This window comes from Falco naumanni, chromosome 13 (assembly GCF_017639655.2).
Source record: "Falco naumanni isolate bFalNau1 chromosome 13, bFalNau1.pat, whole genome shotgun sequence".
NCBI classification, from domain to species: Eukaryota; Metazoa; Chordata; class Aves; order Falconiformes; family Falconidae; genus Falco; species Falco naumanni.
In genome coordinates this window covers 13,016,668-13,041,099 of record NC_054066.1, presented here as the reverse complement: position 1 = coordinate 13,041,099, position 24,432 = coordinate 13,016,668, and the positions used below count along the sequence as shown (strand labels likewise).

Sequence of the window (24,432 nt, the reverse complement as noted above, 5' to 3'; positions counted from 1 at the left end):
CTTTCTAAGGACATGTCTGCACTGTAGTAGAACACAGTGCCATGTGACAATGACCGAAATGGCTCCTAGTGACTCTGCCTAACATATCAAAAGCTGTTAGAAACAGCTACATTAGCAACACACCCAGCTTCCCAGAAGAACTAATCAGCATGAGTGCCAAGCAGCTCATAGCGCACCTAGAATCCAATCTAGCTTGTTTGGAACTAGCTCAGGTATCACTTCATGGCACAGCATGAAAACTATTTGAATGAACTTAAACTTAACAAGATGGGATCCACAAGGAAAAAAGGTAGTAACACATTAACAACCTTCCTTAAACTTACTATCTTAACATGACAAAGAAATTACTTTCAATGGGGTACCTGATATATTGTGTTTCAAATACGACTAATATTAATACAACCATATTTTTCAAAGAGCTTTTATTTGTCTGCTTCCTTTCTTGGATATAAGTAACATACACAGTACACAGTTTTTATGTTGGTGTCTTATTGAAAAATGAGATCTGAGTCCAAATACAAAATTCAATGATCCTCTTTGCTTTGAACATGAGGTTGGCTTCTTATTCACATGAAAAGCCAACACTTACCAGAATCCCTCTATACTACAAGACTTCTGGAAGCAGAGTATTAAACCCTAGTTCAGTATATATAATTTCATAGTACAGAAAATATATTACCTTTACAAGAAAGAGCTTTATAAGAATTCCTTCAAAAAAGTAAACATTCATGTAAGCCTCCACTCCATCAACCTCCCAAAATCAACTGTAGTCAAAGACCACATGGCTACCTGCGCCTTCTGGCCGTAAGACCGTTGTAGAAGAGCACCATCGTAACAGTAAAATTGTCAATCAATCCTTTAGCTGTCATAAATATACTTATTCTGTAATTAAAAATACAGGAATCACATTTCTCAATTACAATTTGTTAACTTGAATTATATATAAGCATATAAAGCCAAATAGGACCCTCTAGCACAGAAAATCCACAAAGCCCTTACCGTCCATTGTAAGCAATGTCAAAACACATGTTTTCACAAAACAGTATTCCTGACACATACAAAAAAAATTCAGCTTGGCAGCAACTGTGGTAAAAAAAGGAAAAAAAAAGAAAGCCAAGTTTAAAAGTAGGTATGTAAAACCTGTCTAAAGCAGGCCCTTCTAAACGACATCTGTCCAGTGATCAGATTCAACGTATGTACTCACAGAAAGAAGTGTACAGTTTTCACAGGAATTGTTCAGCATTACAAACAACAGCACTCATGTGCTCCGCATCATTTTTGTTAAATCACAGGTTTTAGTATTTCAAATAATGAATCATCCAGATTTAAAAACCTAAGATATTAAACATTAAAAGTGCACAGGTTAGTTCCCAATCTTAACATGTATACTAAAATGTACTTTTGAAGCACTGCTGAAAAATAAAAGCGGGAATTGATTGTCTTACGTACGACCACAATGTTCAAGAAATGGTTGGTCTATTTTGATTTCAAAATTTTAGTGTTCCCACAAAAGGGAAGAGTCTTGATGATGTGACTTTCTATATTCTATAAATGTTAGTATACAGTCAATGTTAACATACAAAACTCGGCACTAGAACTGCCTCTTTCAGAGCCACACAGTCTTTGCATGCACTGTAACCTACAGTCAAACATAATTTCCAACTATGCTGGAAATTTTCTATTATTCTGTATCTGACTTTTCTATTAAAAATAAACATAGGCTGGATTTTTGTTTTAAAAAGCCTATCTTCTCCCACAACTTGAAAAACAAGTATCAAAAAGGAACAAACAGCAAAAATAGAAGAAATCAACACATTGTGCTAGTTATGAAGCTCTGACACCTGACAGCCACAGTCTGAGGAACATTAAAAAAATTCTATATACAAATGTTATATACACACAAAGATTAAGTGCTTAAGAAAATTACTACATCTGTTTTTGCATTTATTTCCACCACTTCCACATCTAGCTGCGACTCATGCAAACACATTTTCAAATGTATTTTTGTGCAATAATCTTTTCTATTTGGTCTGGCAACAGAATTAGGTCAACAACTTTCACTTACAGGTATCTAGAAGTAGACACTTTTTGTCTAAAAGTTAGGCCTTAGTTTCTTGGATAAAACATAGCGTATTTAGAAGTTCGAAAGCCAAGCAGGTCTCTCATTTCATTTCGGAATTTTGACAAGTCTTGCCGCAGTTCATTTAGGTTTTCCACAGTTGCCTGATCCGTGCTTTGCATCTTCTGTCTCATGGAAGTCAAGTAACGATGGACTAAGCAACACATCACCTTTTGATAATTTTCATCTCTCTTTTGTTTCAGATTTCTCCATTCCTTTAAACAAACATCACACATTTACTGTGGAGAAGTGATTTTTGAGCTCTAAAGCCTGTATACAATTATACAGAGAATAAGTAGGAATAAAACAACAAAACTATTTTATAGCTACATCCTGATGTGCACAAATATATGATGCATGTAAACTGCCAGCAAAATTTAAACTGAATTATGATCTGTTGTACGAACAAAATTGAACATTTTTAATCTACCTGGCTTAGTAATTGTACTATAAGCAATTAAGAGTTCCGTAATCCTGAATGCTTCTCAGTGCACATTCCATAAAGTCTTTGAATTTAGTTTATTTAATGCTATTTTTGTCAGAAAGAAGATGCAAAATTAGTATGCAAAATTACAGGGTACAATAAAAACATTTACTCAACAAGAATTAAAAAAAATCCGTCCCACCAACAGTGAGAGGCTTCAGTGACCCTTTTTGGTTATTTATTTTGACACTTCTGTAGTATGTTTAAAACCAATTACCTTCCCCAAAGAATACTCTAACCTCACCATTTCTGAGATTAGCACATACTTCCTTAAGGTTTCTATGAATTTTCAATCACTCACATAATTTTTTCTGGGGGAATTGGGGGTTGGAGGGAGGGGGGCTGAAATTCCCCAAAGTGAAAGTTAATAGAATCTTAGTGAAGTAGAAATAGGTAACCTATTTTATTTATATTTTGGATGCAACGCACATTATTCTGTAGTTCCTATTTATCTTAGCAGCACTCACCATATGACAGGCAGCTTCATGTAGCAATTTTCTGATTCATTTTAGCAAACAGCACCTTTCCAGCTTCAGAGCCTACAGCTTTCACACTCATTTCTTACCTTTAGGCTGTTCTGACGTTTCACTTTGCCACTTGATGTATGAGAGCAGATCCATTTACTGAGACTGTTGAAAAGATAACAGATAGTCTTGGGAGAGGGAATAACATTGAAAGGTGGAGGTAGCGTGCATTTGTCATCAAAGTAGCTAAGCCAAAGCTTGGCACGAGCAAACTTCCATTCCTTATCTTCATGATTCTAAAGCATCAGAAACATTAACAAAGATGAGAAGCAAAAATATTAACAGGCTATTTTGTTTTATTTTCTCACACCTGAAAAACTGACAGTTATTAAACTCTGATTACAAGTATTTTAATAAATTCAATATACAAATATTAAGTAATTAAAATAAAAACATGTATCTTCAATTCACTATATACACTGGTGTAAATACAAAATTTTGCTATGAAGGTATAAAGCCCCTATCAAATGGCCAAATACTACACCGTATCAAGAACAGCATCTTGACTTGAACAGTTGCTGTATCAAAAAAGTCTACAATTCCCAGAGGGCCAATGTCTTGCACATGTTCAACATGTGAAGTACCCATTTTATTTGGATCAAAGTAAATAAAAAGTTTGTATTCGAAGGAAAGAGATGCCCCTTGCAAGCTCAGAGACAGAGCTCATTCACAGAGGTCTATGGATTAGTCTAGACATTGTAGGAAGAAATCTGTACGAAATCCAAGGATACAGCTAGCAATTATTGGTAATTAATCAGAAACCACTTACTGCTATCAGCTGAAAACTTTTATGAAGCATTGCCACAAGGAGTTTAGTTAATACTATCACAACCACCACATTGTAGGTGCCAACAATAACAGCACCAACAAAAGACTGTAACTCTTCACCATAGCTAAAACGTGTGACGAAGATAGCTACATGTGCCAGGGAGAATATATACCAGAACAGAGCAAAACATGTGCCAATAAACCTAGAAAAACAAGAAAAAATAATCTGGTTAGGTAAAGCAAACACCAAAACTGAATTTATTTAACGTAAATTCACTTTCAGTGAAAAATTCCAGTTCTGTTTAATTACTAGGGATTAAGGGCTAGAACAATACAGCTATTTCATAGGTAGCAAACTCACGAATGGAATGTGTCATTGCTCTGTTGCTCACAGAAAATACCCGCACAGTCCTTTTCTTCATTTACAGTGAATCCTTTATCATAAAGTTGTGTCAATCCAATCGTGAATGAGAACAAGACAAGAAGAAACATGCCCAGAAATTTTCCAAAATCTTGTAGCATCTGACCCATTGAAATCTGTGAAATAGATTTATTTCCAATTTTAGTAAAACATGTAGTTCTTTTTGTTTGTATTCTCTCCTTCAGCCTCTAGTCACCACCAACAAAAAAAATCTATTTACATTTTAAAAGTTTAACTTAAATTTAAGATGCTAAACAAACTTCACAATCAGGAGGTACACTTGTACCACTTTTCAGTGAAAAGTTCTAAATGTTAAAGAGAAAATTTAAGTAGTTCAAACATCACCTAGTAAGTTCATATCCCTCAATTATACCATAAGCAACAGTATGTACACCCTAGTCTTTATCTGCAATACCAATAGTAATAAGGGCCTCAGAAGTCAATAGATAAAAGCAGTAAATGAAATGCATTTGAACATAAATACCATCATAGAAAGTTAATGAAACACTTAATAGGGACACTGAATTAATCAAAACTTTTGGAATCATAATTCATTAGTAATCAAAAAGCAGTATACCAAAGTCCATCTGCAGAATACAGAATTAATTCACTGTATATTTTATGCAAGATTTTAAATATACATAATGTGTAGGTGTGTAAGCACAAATTGGGGTGTAAAGTATAGAAGACATGACACTAAATTCAGATCATTAGTTTCCATTTTGAAATACCCTATACAGAAGTTTCCAACAGTACAAATACCGCATCTTTTTTTTTTGAAAAAAAAAAAGAAGTTATGGTTGTGCATTTTTCCAACACAGAGAAGACCTTGATTTGCTTTTGTTATTAGCATAAATTTTTACAAAGATCCAGCATGAACTGTTCACATAATTTAAATTACTCTTCCTACAAACTTATTCAGAGAACAATATATTATTATCAAGAAAGCAAATACATGAAACGGGGTCAGGTAATTCTCTATATAAACCAGTGTGTGGAAAGTGCTTTCTACTCCTGTATGAATCACAGTCTGCACCAAATCAGAGTCCAGAACTGTATCACTGGTCAGGTTTTGCAAGTACAAGTTTACTGGGAGATGAAGCACCAGCTCCTGCTCCCTTCCATGCTGCTGGACACCCACTGAGTACCCCTGTTGCACAGCAGACATTCTCCGGTTCTTTGAACAGTTTGCCACAGCCATGGAGAATCTGCAACTGTAGGCACAGAGCTATGCAGTAACTATAATCAGCTGGTCAGAGGATGATTCTAATCCCCATCAGACTGCTTCATCACATTTAACCCCTTAAAGAAAGAAAAAACCCACACAAACCACCCAACAACAAAACATTTACCCTTTAACTGACACATGATTGCAGGCAAGATGAAAACAGGAATGCGCAAAAAGTGCAAACCACCCAAAACTATTTTGTTTGGAATACAGTGTAGTAACACAGCCCAAATACCAGTTGCTTTCTTCATATAGTCAAGCTATTCCTTTCTAAGCATTTGAAATCTAATGATCTAACCTAGGGGAATATTATTATATCTCCTGTTGATAATAAAACCCCACTACAAACAGCCAACTTACAAATCTGTATTAAAATAGGTTTTATTAATCCTAAGTAAAGTAACAAAATGCTTAAAAATAACTCTTGATAGCCAAATGAACATAGCAGCAGCCTCCCCCTGCCCCTGTTGGGTATCCATGCAATATTTGATCACCACCATTTGAACTTTGTGACCTACTTTCAGAAAATACTGTAAGAGTTGTTACACAAGCTGTACCGGCCAACAGTAATAACATAAGCTTCAGTGTGCAACTGAATGGGGTGACTGTTGACTGTTTTTATTTACTTGGAAAATTTCGTAACATAGCCTCCTAATAAAAAACTTGTGAAGGATCTAGTACATAAATAAATATGCACATTAAACAGTGAATCACTTTAAAATGTGGAGAGACTTCAGCGTTCAATCAATTTGTATAACAAGCCTAACACTTACTGCAACATCAAGTCTAGTATTTTTTCAAACTATGCAAGTACATTTCCATTTATAAATGCATAAAAGAAAAAAATACAAAAATAATTAACAGCAACATAGTCACAGCTAGAGAGAAAAGGTTAAGAAGTAACACAAAACCCTGAGAGGAGAAACAAGCATCTTTCATTAATACTAAACTGGTTACAAGAACTATGAACATTCTTTTTAAAGGACTTTTTACGATGATTTTAAAAAGACCCATTTAACAAGTGATTATTTTTCTTTTCAATGAAGGACTATTGTGTATGAGACAAAACCATTCTTAAATATAGTTATTTGTGCAGCGTGATCAAGCACTCTAACTCATTAAAATGAGCTGAACCTTCAAGCTGGAGGTTTTCAGCTATATCCTAAAGCCTTGATATGATACTCTAATGATCTGAGCCAAAATTATTTCTTTCAGAAGCTCCTTCAGTATAGCTCTAGTTGCAGAGGAAGAGTTAAAAAAAAAAAAATGCTGCTCCCAAATATTTAGTCTGCATTTATGTCTAATAGTAGTAACCTTTCTTGCACAATCCTTTCAGATCATCCTCTTGCCACTACACTCTAAAACTAGTCCTGTTCACTAGAAGGGAGGACAAAGCATTGATTTGACCTATTAAGACAAATTCCATCAGTATAATCACTGGATGACTACCCTATTTATTCCGAGCATCTTCTTATTCAACAGACAATTGCAAATCCAGTGATGATGACAAGCAGCTGTAATAGCTAAATCCTATCAGAGTTAAAAATAAATAAATAAATGGGAGGGGGGGAATCATCAGTACAAGAAAGCAGTGGCTTGTCTGATCTGATTTTGTCACCATGAATTTCCCAGAAAGCAAGGCCAGAGAAGCTGGAAGTACAGCTATACAAAGCTTTTGTCAGTAAGCTATGCTTTTAATAACAGGTGGTTTAGTTTGTAAATAAAGGTTCTTCACTGGCACAGTAACTAAATCAATCAGTGCTGAGGACTCTAGCTGAACAGAAAAACCACACAAGTAAAAAAACGTTGCTAGTGGAGTAAGAGTTGACACTCATCATATTTTGTAGAAGGAAGCTTTCTTCCTCCTTTTAATCTAAAAAGGATTGAGGTAATTGCATCCTAAACATGACGTCTTAATAATAGTCCAGGTTCCCTCCCCTATCCCCAAAGGTACTAGACCTTCTGTGTAATGTCATATTGCACCCTCAGGTTTATCTGATTTTTTTATCTGTTTAGTATCATATTGCTCCCAGTTTATCTGAATTTTATCATGATGAATAGCACCAAGACTAAGATGACAAGGCCGGTGCTTAAAAAAAGAAACCAACTAATGAAAAAACAGTACATGCCATAAGCTCAGTAGGAAACTCCATGTCTGCTCTCAAATCAGAATAAGAAAACTAAATTCTTTGCATAAAACCAGGCAAAATTCCAACTTCAAATGAAAAATTTAAATTTATCTTAGAAACTGTTGCGGTCTCTACTGTTCTAGCATCACAACACAAGACTATTAATGCTTCCCCACACCATCTCCGGACAACTGAATTAAATGTATTACATAATTAAAATATGGTTGGGTTTTGGGGTTTTTTTTATGTCATTATTATTCACTGGAAGGCTTCAGCAAATTACAGGTAAGAAGAAACATTCTCTCTTCTTATAACTGGCTATAAACAGATGACTATTTCAATACTCTTGAGATATTTGCATTTTTCAGACCAAAGCAATTTGCACAGTTCAACTCAATACGCAACTTCAGTGAGATCACAGTGGTAAACCAGAAAGGCTTTTGATTACTCTTCCTTGCTACACACCTCATTCATCTATCTTTTAGAGGTAAGATGTTAGGATGATCATTTACCTAGAACTTTACTGGAAAAAAACGATCCTTATGGTTTTCAAACCAGACACTCACGCAGTATGTGATACTAACCACAGATGAAAAGAAAGTGTATATTTATCACAGAAAAAAATATTTTAAGAAAGTGAACTACACTAGGTCTTCCATTCTTTTTCTTACCTTTTACTATCTAAATGTGTTACATGAGAGAGTAAAAAACCAAACTTCAATGCAATATAACTTCTTTCTACTTTATTCTTTATAACTTTCTTAATTGAATTCCTTTTTCTCTTTTCAACAGAACTCTTCATAGCAAATTAAGATCAAGTTTAATATTTTCTCAAGCAGCAACAATATTCACCTGGAGTGGTCCCAGAATAGAGCTGGTTGTGTACATGAAGAAGAGACGCAGATAACTAAGAACATTAGCAAAAGCAAAAAGACCTTCTGCCACTAGGGTAGGGTGGAATGCATCCCAGTCCTTCCTTTCAGCATAATCATGAAACTGCAATATAAAAAGGACAAACTGAAATAACTGACATTATAAATACAGAAATGCACCCATGCACCACTCCCTACTTCTGCCCCCAAAACAGGCAACAGCATAAAAGAAATTAACACAATTCATACATGGCTTACCTCTTTCAGGTATCTCACTCTTTTCAGACAAAGGCATTTTAAAAGCCCTTCCAAAGGGAGCCAGAAATCAAATGTTTAAATTCAGCACCTAACTCTGTCACTCACTTGCTCAGCAAACCATTTATTCTTCTGTACTGCTTTTCTTTCTACTCTTTTTTGCAGGGTTTGTTGAAACAGACTCCTGTACTTCATAAACATATGCACTGTTTAGTGTAAATAGGCCTCAGTCAAAAACAACATTAAAATGCTGCAAAGAAAACTAAAGTACGCATGCACCTGCAATGTGGTGACAGCTGGTCTTAACCAGTTTTAGAAAGGTTTTAGAAAGACTTAGGACCTGCGGTTCCTTCAGTGGATTTTATGAATGACTACTGAGAATGGAAGTCACAAGGAAACTGTTGGTGTAAACACACACTTAAAGTATATCCACTACGTACCATTCAACTATTCACAGAATATCCACAGATCCCTAACCTTCAGCCTGGCTGAAAATATTCAGCATTTGTATTACCAGCTTCTCCTGTCTCAGATGTTCAAAAACTAAGGAACTCTAAGCTGTTTTAAAGTAACTTGCTTGAAAGCATGCTGCACAAAGGTGGCAAGAAACACACTGCCATTGCCTGCACACCAATCCTTCTGCCACAAAGACTCCTCCTTCCTTTCTTACTGCTTCAATGACTGTAATACGGATGCAAGATGTAAACCAAACCTTTTTATTTGGTTTTCTAAACAATTTATGAACTCTAAAAATAAATTTTGCCATGTCAAAGTGGTGAAAAAAGCCATCATGTGCCTGTTACAGAGGACAGGAGTCCTGCATCTTCAAAAAGGCTATAACTTAAATTAGCAGCAAAGGGCCCTTATCTCAGCTAAGGAATTGCTGGTTGCAAAGCAAATGGCTGTGGTTGGGAAGGCAGCCCAACCACGGTATTCTCTAATTTCTCCAAGAAATGTAGTTTCCCTTTCCAAATGATTACCAGCCTCTGAATCAATGAAGGGATAGGGAAATGAGCCAAAGACCAAGTTGGGAAGAACTGAACCAGTTTATTTCCCCTCCAACTGACAGACAGCTGTCAACTCACAGTTTGCAATACAAATTAATGGTGCTACAGCACTGGCTTGAATTTTGCTAAAATGTTCATATTCAATTGGTCTGGCAGCTTGCCATATGATGGGTGGCTAACAACATGTGCAACAGAATGGGAATGATAATTTTCAAAACTTCTATCTTCAATCAAATCCAGATGGCTTTTCACAGAGAAAAAACAAAGCTCCTCTATGGTCTTGGGGCTTTTTCCTTCCTACCAAAAAAAAAACCCACCCCCCAAAAACATCAAATCAAAAAAATCCAACCAACCAAAGAACAACTAAAAACATCCCCACAACCACTTGAGCCATCTGAACATATGTAATCAAAAGCTAAATAAAACTTTCTGTAACAAAAAAAGCATTAAGCAATCTAAACACAGAGATTACTATTAGCTTTCTGCATAATCCTGATCTATGGAACCAGGCGAGCTCAAATGCCAGATCAGATGAGCTATATAGGGAGATTTCCCCAAATGAAAATCAAGCCAACTGAAAGACCAGCCAGTTCCTACAAGAAGACGGTAGCTCTGTTCGGAGTCCCTGATTAATTGGACATGTCTTGGAATGTCTTCTAACTCCCATTTCTCTCATTAACTTCTCTTTCAAGCCCAAGAACAAGCCCAGAGATCGTGACAACTACACAGCATATACCACATAGAACATTTATCTCAGAAGCCCACACTGTATCCACATAGTAGGCTATTACTAGTGTAGTACACACTTAACTACAACATACTACTACTAACATACTACACATATCTTCACATATTTTGCAGCAATGTATAAAAATTACATTCGCTCAGTCAGTGCTTTGATTTATGAAGACAGGTGCTCACCTTGTTATGGGCAACGACTTTGAGGGCAAAAGTTGCCAAGTACAGGGAATTCATGACAAAGCTAAGCTGATTACGTGATTCTTCTAAAAAGTCTTCTAAACCATCATACCACAGTCTCTTAACATCTGACCACACCATTCCTGCAGGGAAAAATATAAGCCAGGGAAGTCAAGCCACTGCACTGAACAAAGTACTCTTTTAAAACCGAAGTACTTTTGACTGGCTTTTGTAAACGAATTGACTTCGTCTTTAGCAAAGAGAAAAAAGTAATCAAGTAAATTTACTAAAAGCACTGCACTGGATTACAAGCATTAGTTATAAGGCAACAAGATGTTTAACCTTTTCAAGCCTACTTTCCAACTGAGAAACATATTCTCTGACAAAAAAGGGCATGAGAGGAAATGAACAGGAGGAAAATTGGACAGGAAAAGGTCAAATTTAAATAAAGGTAGAGGACTAGAATACAAATGCTTTTTCTAAATGAAAAGATTCACCTTTTTCCAAAAGCACTACAAAAAGCATTACATCGCTGTATGAAATATTTTTGGAAGTGTGTAGGTATTACAAGATGGTTTTTAAGAACAATGAGCTTAGTAACTGTATATGAAATGATCCAAAAAGCAGATACTTTTCCTACCCTAACTGATATTGAACATTAGCAGAGAAAGAGACCATGACTTAAGATTGCAAAAATCTGAAGTGTAACGTAGAGCAACATACATTTAATTATTCAGGATCTTTATAGCCAACTGAATTTTACCATTGTTAACCATGTCTGGCTGTATGGAAAAACACACCTGGCTAAGAATTTTACTAACCAAATGGCTGTTACAGACTTTACATTTTTATAAAACTTGAAAGGATCGTTAGATGAAATATAATGGCACCTTTGATTTCCATGAATAATCAGTTATTTAGGTGGTGGTTGGTTTTTTTTTGAGTACTTAAGATGTATGCTACTATATTCAGGACAAGAAGAAAAGAGGCATGTGTATAAATGGTAGTTAAAAACTGATAAGACTTGGTTCAGCTTTAGGACTTTGCAACTCCTTTAAAACTTTGGCACAGGAAGAGGAAGATCCAGTGAATGGGAAGAAAAAAGAAAATCAGATACTTATGCATGACTATTTGTTCAATCAGCTTTACAGCAATGTTAGAAGGCATAATAAATAAAAAGTGTGCTACGCACAGTTTGTTAAAAGACTTACATGTATTTGTCTTCTTACTGGTTATAAAGAAAATATTTCTAAACTAGAACCTCTGTGCCCCTCCATAAGATCACCATGTATCTTTTACTAAATATTACAGATTCAGTAAATGGAACTGAAAAAGTCAAAGATGCTGTAACTGATGTTATTTACACACACACAAGAATCTGAGTTCTGTTGCTTTATTTTTCTGGGGAAGATACTTGTATGATTTATGCTTAATAATTTAGAAAAAATAACTCCTGTACTCATGATTTTGGAAGTTAATCTAGCAGAACACAAAACCTGCTGCTAAGTCTCAGAAATTCTGCTATGGCCATTTTGACATTGATTTTAGAATGTATTTTAATGGGACTATGGAAGACCATAAATGTAGGTAAATCCTGTTCCTTGGTTCTTTTTAATTCAGTTGATTTTGTCACACATTTTCTAAATACATTCTTTATCAACATACTGGATAATTGGAAGGAAACAGTACAATATGTCACTGTAAAACACGCATTTAAGCTATAAATACAATTACCATTTAAAAAAAATCTTAAATTCAATAATATGAAAAGTAACCTGGTTTTAAATATTTATAGTACTTATAAGTCATTTTCAATCCTATCTGAAATCTGTATGTTAAAATACTACATGAAGAAAATAAAGTGTTTCTATAACCTTTCATAAAATTTCCAAGCCCACCTAATGACACACTTTCTGCCTACATTAGAGTTAATGGAACAAAAGAACTCCTAAAATCAGATATTTGATCTCAAAACAAAGGAGGAGTCTGTAACACTGATTTGTACTCTACATTTGACATTTTCAAGTTTCTTTTAAAGACCTGCATGTGTTTGTGTGTGGGGTACTCAGTATTTCCAAAATATGCATGACTACTTAATAGTTTAAATATAGCTCAACAATAAAAGGAATCACCATTAAAAAAACAACAACCATCCTAAAGTAACAAATAAACCATCCACAACTACTCAGGTAAAAAATATGGCATTTTCAACTGTATCGTTGCTTTTTACAAGTCCAGTCAACCAAATAATACATAATTACCTTACATTAAGGTATAACTTTCCATTAATTTATCTACCAAATTGTAATGTAAAAACAAACACGCACCAACCAACCAAAAAGATGTTGAAAGGTTTTATGAATTTCCAAGCCAAAAAAAAAATAAAAATCACGAGTACTCAACAAAAATTATACCTGTGCTCCCTCTACTGCACCAACCAGAACTAACACACATCCTTTCAGGCACAGGTATGATAATCGATGAAAATTACATACAAAAATTATAATATGGGAAAACAATGTTTGTTTCTGTGTTTTAAAAAAAGGATGAAGTAAATGCACACCAATTTATGAGACTAATATGGAGTATGCATGCATACATATGCATACCTAAACATGCACAACATACACTTTTTTCTTTAAACAATATGCCAACTCTGCAACAAGTCCAAATTGTATTATAAATTACTTTTCAAATCAAGCATTACATAATTTGTTATGAAAGACTGAGTTGTTACTTAGTGTTGATGTACCACTAAACTGGCAATGCTGTATATATATATTCAAAGTCCTCTCCCTTCGCTGAATGCTACAAAAATTTCATGTTTACAACTAGAAAAGAGATTTTTGCAGAACCCTAAATTTTCACAACTCTTTGAAGTTGGATTAGTCCAACAAAATTGCACAGAATCCTGTTCTATCAAGTTAGAGCATATCAATAAAAATAAAAACAGTACAGGAATTGATTTTATGAGTGTCACTGCATGGTTACTCCAGCTACTTACAAGGCAGAAAAAATATACTTAACTTACATTAAAAGTATTTTTGCATTGTATGCACTATATGATTACATAAAGATCGTAGCTAGGCTTTCAGAGAAACAAGAATTTTACTAGCAATATTCCGATTCTAGCATAAGTCCATACACAGACACACAGGTAACAAAGAAGCTCAGATAATTTCTATCACTTTTTTACAGAGTTCACAGAATCAGGGAATACCCTGAGTTGGAAGGGACCCAACACAGATCATCAAGTCCAACTACTGACTCCACACAGGGCAACCTAAAAGTTAAACCATGTATCTAAAAGCATTGTCCAAACTTTTCCTGTAAAAGAGAGCTGGAAGAAATTAAAAAGATCTGTGGATTGCTGGCTGACAAAAAAAAAAAAAACCACAAACAAGTTTGACTCACAGTGATTAAACCACCTACATACTAAATAATACTACCTATTAATGAAAAATTTGGAAAAAATCTAAAGCAATGTCCGAATTAATTTTATTCCTCAACTAATTCCTCAATTATTCCTAGCAGCAAGTAGAAATAGTTGATGACAGGCTCTTATCTGTTACAAAACTATTAATCTGAAGAACACACACTTGCTTTGCCTTCTTAAGATCAGAATCTTAAAATTGTCCAGGAAGATAAACAGCTTTTACATTAACTTACTATTGCACAACTGAATCTCACTTGCATCACTGTGAATGCTACCAGTCCATCTGAAGAAAAAATCACATTCCTCTTGTGTTAGATTCTACAACGTTCTGTTTCTGATACATCACTTTCTGTGATACCTAGAGCTTGTTGTAACACTTTACACCCTTTCCTCAAAACGTGTTTGGGTGGTTTTATTTTTTTCCTGTAATACTACCCTCCAAAGAGCAAACTTTGGTCAAGCAATAAATAACATAATAATGATTTCATAAGAAGGCAGTACAAATCATTATTGTTCCATCAACATCAGCAATTGTCATCCAATCTACTCACATCATACCTACCGATTAGCCATATTATCAGAAGATAGTCTATTCTCTCAAGGGCTGGTCCCATTGTATTCTTCTTATTCTCATTGTAGACAAGGGAGTACAAATTAAGTAACAACAGAAATGTGAAATATGAAGCTCCATGAATAATGAACTTCATAAAAGGAGTGTGAATTATTCGACCTACTCGAGATTTAGGGGCTAACAAGTAACACAGGGACAGAACTGGCCAGAAAATGCCAACTGTCAAAACAGTCAAAATTTTCTTGCACGTGTGCTTGCGTCGATAGCCTGCCATCTGTCCAAACCATACAGTGTTCAGGAACTGCTGGCAGTTAGACTGAGCAACAAACTGGGGGAAGGGAAAAAAAAGAAATGAACAAGAAATCAGCCTCAGGTTTCTTAATACAGGATACTGATTTATATGATTAAAATTCATTTTCAAACTATGTGTAGTTACCAATGAACATGAAAAGGTAACAATATTAAGTTGAAATAATTATAAGAGAACAAAAATGCTATGGGTTTGCTATGATTATAAACATCCATTACTTTCATTTCCTTCTAAAGCCAGAAACTTAAAATAAATTATACATACTAGACTTTTAATGGTTTTCAGGTTAAGAAATAGTTTTGATTTCTAATTATTTAGAAATATAGCACACAAAAAACATCATACTTCAGACACCTTCATTGTTTTTTTTATTATAAAATATAGCAATCTCATCTGAAGAATAAAATACTGTTACTGAAAAATACTATCTACACTGTAAAACACAACACCTTGTAAGATGAGGACTAAAGCGGCCAAACAGTTTTATACGTATCAGTTCTTAAAATCATTATGGCTCTATTCAGCAGATTTTACATCAGAGTAAGCTATGTTGTATCAGTCCCTCAAAAAGAAGATAATTTTGGCCTGAATGTTATGTAGATTATGCAAATATTGTTTGAAATTTCAGGTGCTTATTTGCATGGAGTTACAAAATAATGTATTTCACTGGAGGATGGTTTGTCATTTATTTTAAAAATATCGACATAAATAACCTTGATATTATCATCACATTTTAGAAACCATCACAAAAAACCCGTCTCTACAGTAAACTTTCCCCACACCATGCAACAAACATTGTTACTCTCCAGCCACTGTGGTAAAAACAAGCTATGGTCAAAACCAGAACAACATCTGAAATATGTCAGTATGCTTGTTCAATGCATACCAGAAATGTGTAATGCTGGTTCTAGGACATTCCATAACTAGGGCTTACAACATTTAAACACTATGTATTTTAACAGTGTCACGAACAGTTTAAGCCTAGATATGTAGAACAGACAGAATTATAATGCCTTCTGCAAACGCTAAGTGAAAATGGATTTTGCACGGAAAGGAATGCATTCTCTCTGTCCGCAGTCCTTGTACTAGAATCCCACAAATACCCATTTGCCTTCTAGCACAGCAAAACTAGAGTTGTAATTTGTCAAGGAATAAAGACAACAAGAACCTACTGCATGAAATAACTTCCAGACTGATGGCATAAGAAGGCGCTGCTACTCTGGAACTGAGGCACTATTCAGTTTACACCAGCATAGGTCTAATGTAATTACTGAACAGCACAAAGCCTGCGCCAAAGCTGAACAGCTAATAACAAGTGAGAGGATGACAAACCATGTACTGTACCTAAGGATCCATGCTTCCCTAGGCAAAGATCCAATGAGAATCTGAACAAATAATTACCACTACCAGAGCTGTTCATAAAAGAGCACCAGTCTTACTATAATATAGAAAATACTACATTCTTCTCCACAATAAATACTGAAGAATAAATACTGAAGAAACACTCAGTATCTTGCAATATCATTTCCCTGTTTCACATGCAGGGAATCTCTTCCGTAACTCCTGCAAATTTATTTCCACTTTTATGTCTAGAGGCAGAACAACAGATTAAATGAATTACTAGCAAAATATGATAAGGAAAGTCTATCAAATGACCACAAAGACAAACCTCTTTTTGATTATACTTGATTGCAAGCTTTAAGCGGCTTAGGTTCATCCTCTCTTCCAACAATCCTCGCTTGTCTACATGTTCATCACTAGACGTGTGATTCAGAATAACTTCCAGCTCCCGTGAATTCCGTGCTTGTGCAAGCAAATCTTTAGCAAAGGTTTTGCATTGTTGAGCTAGCTCCTCGTAATCATTTCTGAAAGACACAGAAACAGTTCACACTACAACACTGCTCACATATTTTCCGTTAATTTATTGACTGTCCATTTTTGCTCAGGATTCTATGTGATGCTAAGACAAATTAATAAAAAAGACACACAACAGTCATATGTCAAGGTCCAAGCATTCTGAAGACAACTCTGAGTAGGTTTCACATGTAACGTCACAATTACGCTTCAGTTCGCTAGACAGAGAAAAACTGAGAAACAGACTTACAGTATACAAATTCTGATCTTATGAGTTCCATATAAAGAGTTAAACCTTAGAATTATTTCCAGGAGATGAGAAAGTGTACTCATCACAAAACATGACACTGCTAAGTCATCATTTAGACTTTCCACTTGGAAGGGAAGTTGTTTTGGGTTTTGCTTTATTCCTGTAATCTGAAAATTGAAGTTTATTCACTGAATACTATTAATATAAAAAAAAAAATCCAGAAAAGAAACCACATTATTTGCTTGTTTTACCTGGCACACAGTCCATTTTAGTGCCAAGCTGTATCACGAAAATGCAACAGTTGAACTTGTAAGAAAGACAATTAGCTATAAAAACAGAAAATTCACCTTGTTTAGCAAAGTAGAATTTTACCCCATACAAACATTTCCTTTCATGCTCTCAGAAAGCTTTTGTGCTGTATAATTTCAAAGTGGTAGAAACCATCATAGTTTAAGCATAAAATTATACTGAGCATTTGTTCACTGAATAGGGCATTTTCAACGTGAAATCTATGCTCATGCATATTTCATATATATATATCTACATATATACACACACATGCTGTTCAAAGTCTTACAATAAAAAAAAAAACAAAGCCCAAAACAAACCCTAACATGAGTGAGTCAGGTCAACATAAACAAGGTGTTGAATGCTTCCACCCTGATGTCAGGGGGAAAAAAAAGTGCACAGTTCTAATGAGATATTGGTATGATCAATAGGTGTGTGATCTTGAAATAAGTCAGCATTTAGTATAATTTCTGTTTATTTTTCCAAAGGAGAGCTGAAATTTGAACTGCTGGTGCAACTATATACATGCAACTGACTACACTTAAAAGGATTTAAGGCAATTAAACTGTCCAAATGACTACTAATGAGACATAGATTATATTATATAACTTCTTATTGTATCTTATTATCAGTTTAAACAGTCCAACTACAAATAATTAAGAACAAAGCTTTTCTAATGCATACACATTTCTATACATGTAAATTCATACAGTATTAAAATTGGTTTGTGTTTTCAATTCCTACCTGAATTCAACCTCAACAAGGCTGAGTTCTTTCAAGTCTGCACTAAGTTCAAAGGCTCGCAGGATCGGATCCTCCTCTGTCAACATTATTAAAGCAGGACTGGCCAAACACCTATAAATGTCAAGACGAAACCTGTGCCAAAAGAACAGCAAGGAAAATGAAGATGGTTTATTTTATCAGTAGTTTCAAATCAGAACCTATTCCAAAAGTTTGCATAAAACAGCTGAAAGACAAAACATTTGGGTTTCTCAAAATCAGACACTACAAGCATCAAATATGACATGTCATGGAATATACTGTCCTTCACATCCTTAGAATCCCTATTATTCCAAGTATCAAAAATTAGCCAAACTGGTTCCCTCTTGTTTTCTTCATTACTCCAACTGTTACATCAGCAGAGGCCATTAGTCAAGATAGCAGTGTTGGTAAAACTACGACATTTTAAGTGTTACACAGTAGTTCTTAAGGCTCTTCAAGTGAAAAATAAAGAGACAGAAGTAAACCATTTAAGGAAATCTTCTGGTTTAGCAAACCAAATTTAAAACAGTGGGAAGCTTTAATATGCAATACAAAAAAAAATAAATTCAGGAAAAGCATCTGCAAGGATGTTCTCCTCTTGCAAAACGAGTGACTTCTGAATGCCAGAACAAAGGCTGTTATCCATTCTAGTTTAATTAAGACCTGTTATCTCAAATGTTTCTATTTGTTTGCTTGGGATACCCTGACACCTTTTCTCACACTAGACATGGGCTATGAGGATGGACACCAGAATGTGGCCTGTAGCAGCTGAATATCAGTAACAATTATCCTTTCATTTCCATTGTTTTTTAGCAATTTGGATACATGCTAGAGTAATTATGTAATAATTAATTATATATTTTAATTGCAGTATGCTTACAGTCTTTGATCTCTTGTGATTTTTCACCCCAAACTCTCATATGCTAAACTGTATTCCACCCTCAAATATGGTGTCAAGTTAACCACACAAAATATCGTTAAGATTGGTAAAACCCTCTCCTCATTTAAACCTTTATTAAAAAGCTTTCTACTTTCAAAAATACACAAGAAAAGAAGAAATCTTTAGTTTGTACTTATGAACCCATGCCACACAAACACTTTCAGAAACAGGACACAAAATTATCCACCTCCTCATTCTAGCTCAAAAAAACCCAAGTATTAACTAAGTTAAGAAAAATTTTATTTGCATAGCTCCTACACTCCCAAGCCAAAGATAGCTAGAATGTTTGTGACACAACTGGTAGAAATGAAAGGCACTTAGCTTAAAGTGTACAGTGACTAAGAGTATAAAACCAAAATAAATAAAAAAACCCACTGCCTCCCTCAGGCACCCCCCATCTCCAAGAACTACCATTTCTCACAATAAAGGCTACAGTATATTAAAAAAATCCGCTCATATACCTCACCTTAAAGATAAAAAGGAAATATCAGAGAATGAAGACATGATTTTTTTTTATTATTGTCTGAATGGTCAACTAGAATTCTAGTCTTACCTAGAATGTCGTAGACTATCTTTTTTGTTCTTTGCAGTACACAGGGTGCATTCACAGCCTACAGCATGAGGTTTGGGTAAGGATATATCTTGCTTTAACAGCATGGTGAGAATTTCATAGTTGTTACGATGAGCAGCTAAAATGACAGGTGCAACATCCATAGTCGTTGAGTACTCTGGGTTCTGAATGCGTTCCATTAATTTCTGAAATAAAATGTAGCAAGTAGCTAAATTTATTACATACAGTTCTACTACAGTGTTTACATGTAAGGGTTTTTTTGACTGTTCAGCAATATATTTCCTTATTTTCATGTAATAAACCATAGGAAAATATTTGTCCTGACACGCAATCACCTCAGATATATACTGGAAAAAAGAAAAATGGACAGAGAAATGCTTCTGGTTTGTTTACGTAGAAAACCTGACATACAGTGCACACCTCCTCCAAAATACATGCATGATATTAAAAAGCATATTTTGCTCTACTTAGAGAAAAATTATTATGTCTATTCACTATCTAAACACTGAAAAAATATCCCAATTGTACCACAGTGTTTATATAATTCCTTCCCTCCCTCTACCTCTACTTGTGACCGTTTAAAAGTTCTTTGATACTTAAGCATTGCCAAGGTAAGTTTCAGCTGATTAATTTCCAGGTGAAGGTTTGATGTTTATGATTTGCTCAAAAAAAAAAATATCTACAAAGCTTCAATACATTAATATACCCTTTATAGATCAAGGTTGCTTATTACCTTGGAAACAGACTACCAGAAAAGATTTATAACCTTTTTTTTTTCCCTCTTCTGGACTAACTAGGCATCTGTTAATATTCGGCACATATAAAGCCACTGGATTCTTTAGGTGGAAAAGCAAAGTAACACAGGCTATCCTATAAGACAAAAGAGGCTATTAAAAAATGCCTAATATCCAGATTCTATCACTTTTGAGATGCATAATTTCATTTAAGAACACAGTTTTAAACACTACAGTTACCCAGAATGCAATAGCCCCCACTCCACAACCAAAGATCAAAGAATAACACCACTCAACTACAATGGTTGGTCTGGATGATCTTTTTGGTCGGTGATTAAGTAGAATGTCGACAGCTCCCACTACTTCCGAGTCAATAGCCACCAGAAGTGCATCTGATGACTAAGGAAAGAAAACAAGTCATATAAGAAAGCAGCAGTAACTTAAACAGCATAAAGGGTCCATCTGAAGTCAAATTGCATTTTTATAAAATGTATTTTTGAACAACTAAAATGATGTTCTGCATTATCACTATGTATATGATCAGGATACAAATCCAGCTTGTCATTCCAGAAATTAGCATAGTCTTACTGACAATTTGTTTCATCGCAGAACAGCAGAAGGACCAGTTACAGAAATTACCTTCCAGCAAAGATGATTCATGATACTTGCAAAGATCAAGTTCTAAGAGACAGTTTACCAGGTTATTAAAAACGTAAAAAGCAAGCGTGCATAACAACTCGGGCATATGGGACACTTCAGCCCCAGATCTGTAGTTCTGTGGTAAAACTAGGAACACACACTTTTTTCTGGGCTGGTAACTACTTCTGAAACTTCTTTTACATTGAGATAAGTAGCTTTTCATTTCCCCTACAGTTGATATTCTTTCCAATTCACTTTAGAAAACTCAAATTTTTACTTGAAAAATAAAAGACACAACTTTTATTATTGCCACTAAAAAGAAGATCCAGGGGAGGGGAAAGCTTGGGGTTTTTTTCCTGTCCAGTATCAAATCACCTGACAAAATACTCTACTTTTTCCTGTCTTACATACTTAAGCTATCATGGCTAAAACTATCCCAGCAGCAGCAGATAGTTAAGGAAGTTTTGGTATACATTGTTGGTATGAAACTGCCTCTGTCATCAAGCACACATCTTGTTTAACAAGAAAGCACTGCAGAAATGCATGCTTACTATAACTTAAAATCTCCTAACATAATGCATTTTTCTAACTGTGCCACTATTTTAGAAGTTACTATATTCCACAATCAAAGATTCTCTGCATGATGCACTCTGACTATACAGTTTATTTTGCTTGAAGATAATATATAATCCCTACAACAGGAATAACAACCAAAATAAAGTTCAGTCTGCTCATAACATTAAAAATGTTACTTAAACAATTGCCATGCCAATAACATCCCACTAGAAAAGTATAATAGTGAGAAGAAAACACCTTCACAATTACTAAGTAGAAAAAGAACTGAACTGCCTATAAAGACAGATTAACAGAGAAGATATATAAAGAGTAGAATACACAGACCAGTGACTACACTGAAAATTTTCACTAACTTGTGTTGTGTACCTGGCAGCCATAATCCAAAAGAAGTTGCAGTATGTCCAAATTTTCATTTTCAATGGTTATGGTAACAGCATTTCGTCCAAGCACATCCACACAATTTATGTTCATTTCACCCGAGCTGTTTTCTTCCAAGAGTTTCTTAACCATGTAATAGTCACCTGCACAAGTAACATGTGAATGTCACTTATTATTATCATAAAGCAGTAAAATCATGTGAACATTCTCAGTACCAGCTACCATCAAACAAGACAACATTCCATAGCTGACAACATCCATGGAATACGTCAGACAATTAAGAAGTCCAAGAAGATAACCATTCTCTCATTGGAGAGGAAACTAAATATATTTCAGGAGATCTCTTTCAGGAAAGCACTAAAACATGTACTTTAATCCACCCTGTAAATTCCAGTCCTAAAAACGAACATACAAAAGCACAGGTACTTTTTAAAAAATGGGCAATAGCTCATATGTAACCTGTGAGACACAGGCAGTATCAACTGCATGAGAGAAGGCTTCTTTGTTCTGAAGAGCCATAGTCCCAGTGAACCCTCTCTACATTGCTACTAACAGGTTTGCATCTTCCTTGAGCAGAAACCACATTAAGTCTTTGTACCACTCCAACTTTAGCATATATTTTATCAAAGCAGATGTAATATGATGCTGCAATGTTATAGAATTCAAGCCAGCAAGCTGAATGAGCAAGTAAAGCTCACTACAGCAAGATGTATGTAAGCTCTACTTTCCTATTTGACTAAAGTACACACCACACTGCCTCGTTCAGTGTTACTCTGTTGATTCTTCTTGCCATAGAAGACCGTAACAAAGACAAACCTTAACACAGAATACTTACGGAAGTATACGTATAGAATACTTACAGAAGTATACGTAGAATACTACATACAGTAAAACACTGCAATCTGAAAGAGCGCTAAACCAGCTGTTACACAGGCAATTTTATTATTATTATTATTTTTACATTTTTTGTTGTGCATCCTTTTATCTTCCTGAGCCTTTATGCTGACGGAGAAAAGCTGTGGCTCAGTCTCATCTTCAGGCCAGACTCCACCAGCAGCCCAGCTGCCTAACAGCAACCCATCCCAGCACACCGAGCACGAGAGCAAACGTCCCAAGCCCGCTGGCTAACGTCACCACAGAAACACTCCTATGGCTGTGAACCAACCTAAACACCCAGCCAGCAGCCAGCTCTGCACATAAACACGCCAGCTCCTGCAACCACACTTATGCCCTAATGTACACACAACCAGTCAGCACATGATTAAAAGCTTTCCTTGGACTCCAACGTTTCAGAGATTTAAGATCGATTTAAAACTACGTTTCTACTCACTGGTAACTAAATATACGCTTGAAGTTGCACATCTTAGAAAGGAAAAACTCCTCCAATCCACCACCATGGGTGCAAAACACAGGAAACCTGCCTCACTCAGTCCAGGGATGCCCAGGTAAACCCTAATTTTACAACCACCACATCCCCACGGTCTCTAACAGCGAACGCAGCAAATGCCTCACGCACTGACACAAACCGAGCTCCCTCACGAACACGGGAGGCGCTGGCCCACCGCCGCCCACCCCCCGGCCCTGGGGACAGCCGGGCGCTGAGGCGAGGCCAGGTGCCGCGGTCCCCCTCAGCAGCAGCGGGGAGCAGACAGGCCCCGCCGCCCCCTCCCCGTGCGAGACACGGGCACCGGCAGGATTCGCCCCCAGCCCTGGCCCTGACCGCCGGGGCCGGGCTTAGGCCCTCAGAGGCAGCGGCCGAGGCCTCCGCTCGCCGCGGCGGGCAGCCGGACCGGTACCTTTGTCGCAGGCCAACAGGAAAAGCTTCTCGTCCAGGGTGGTCTCCTCCTTCACCTGCCGCACGTCCTTCAGCGCCAGCAGCTTGTTCGGCGAGGCCGAGGCGGACGGGTCCGCGCTCTGGTACAAGGCGGCCATGGCGCCGCTCCGCCAGGCCCATCAGAGCGCGGCCGGGGCGGTGGCGCGGCGCGACCCCCGGTGCCCGCTGCCACCCCGGTGGGAGCGGGGCGACAACCCCGGGCGCGGTCAGCCCCGCGGGCAGGGCAGGGCGGAGGGCGGCCGCTCCCCGCCGCACTGCGCAGGCTCCAATGGCGGCGGCCCCCCTGCGAGGGGCAGCGGGAGGCGGGCGGGGAGGAGCGGCCCGGGGGGGCCCGGCGCGGCCGCCGCCCGAACCCCCTTTCCCGGCCGGTGGCAGCGGGGCCGGGGCCGGCGCCGGGAGGGAGTGCCGCTGCCCCGGGGGCAGTGAGGAGGGGTGCGCGGGCCCCCGCCCGGGGAGCTGAGAGACAGCAGCAGCTTGATACTTAGGCTCCCCCCCGCCCTCTTGCATTTTTAGTTAGTTTTCTTCCTTTCTTGGGTGTTCGGCTGCGGGTAACCACCTTATTCA

The 24,432-nt window shown here is 36.7% G+C and overlaps 1 protein-coding gene across 3 annotated transcripts; it reads right to left on the bottom strand.

The window, feature by feature from the left end:
- Positions 1-405: 405 nt before the first annotated feature.
- Positions 406-24,162, bottom strand: TRPC1 (transient receptor potential cation channel subfamily C member 1). Of its 3 annotated transcripts, XM_040613339.1 has the most exons (14): positions 23,831-24,161; positions 22,023-22,177; positions 20,739-20,840; positions 19,690-19,892; positions 18,179-18,310; positions 16,712-16,907; positions 14,724-15,060; positions 10,729-10,868; positions 8,526-8,669; positions 4,257-4,432; positions 3,897-4,098; positions 3,169-3,363; positions 2,066-2,334; positions 406-1,333 (listed from the first exon to the last, which is right to left on the bottom strand). In XM_040613339.1, the coding sequence occupies exons 1-13, from the start codon at positions 23,964-23,966 to the stop codon at positions 2,107-2,109; spliced, it is 2,346 nt and encodes a 781-aa protein (XP_040469273.1). In that variant the 5' UTR covers positions 23,967-24,161; the 3' UTR covers positions 406-1,333; positions 2,066-2,106. The 3 variants fall into 3 exon arrangements, 2 of the variants coding, with proteins under 2 accessions (XP_040469273.1, XP_040469272.1); XM_040613338.1 differs by having other exon boundaries at positions 406-2,334; XR_005830689.1 differs by lacking the exon at positions 406-1,333 and having other exon boundaries at positions 2,298-2,334; positions 3,169-3,232; positions 23,831-24,162.
- Between the last annotated feature and the right edge of the window lie 270 nt (positions 24,163-24,432).

Excerpts from the sequence above, each read along its gene's own strand:
- TRPC1 (XM_040613338.1), bottom strand. The coding sequence starts at position 23,966 with ATGGCCGCCTTGTACCAGAGCGCGGACCCGTCCGCCTCGGCCTCGCCG. Across the intron at positions 8,670-10,728 it reads AAGTCGTTGCCCATAACAAG|TTTCATGATTATGCTGAAAG; the intron begins GTGAGCACCTGT and ends TTTATATTGCAG. Across the intron at positions 3,364-3,896 it reads AAAGTTTTCAGCTGATAGCA|AATCATGAAGATAAGGAATG; the intron begins GTAAGTGGTTTC and ends CTGATGCTTTAG.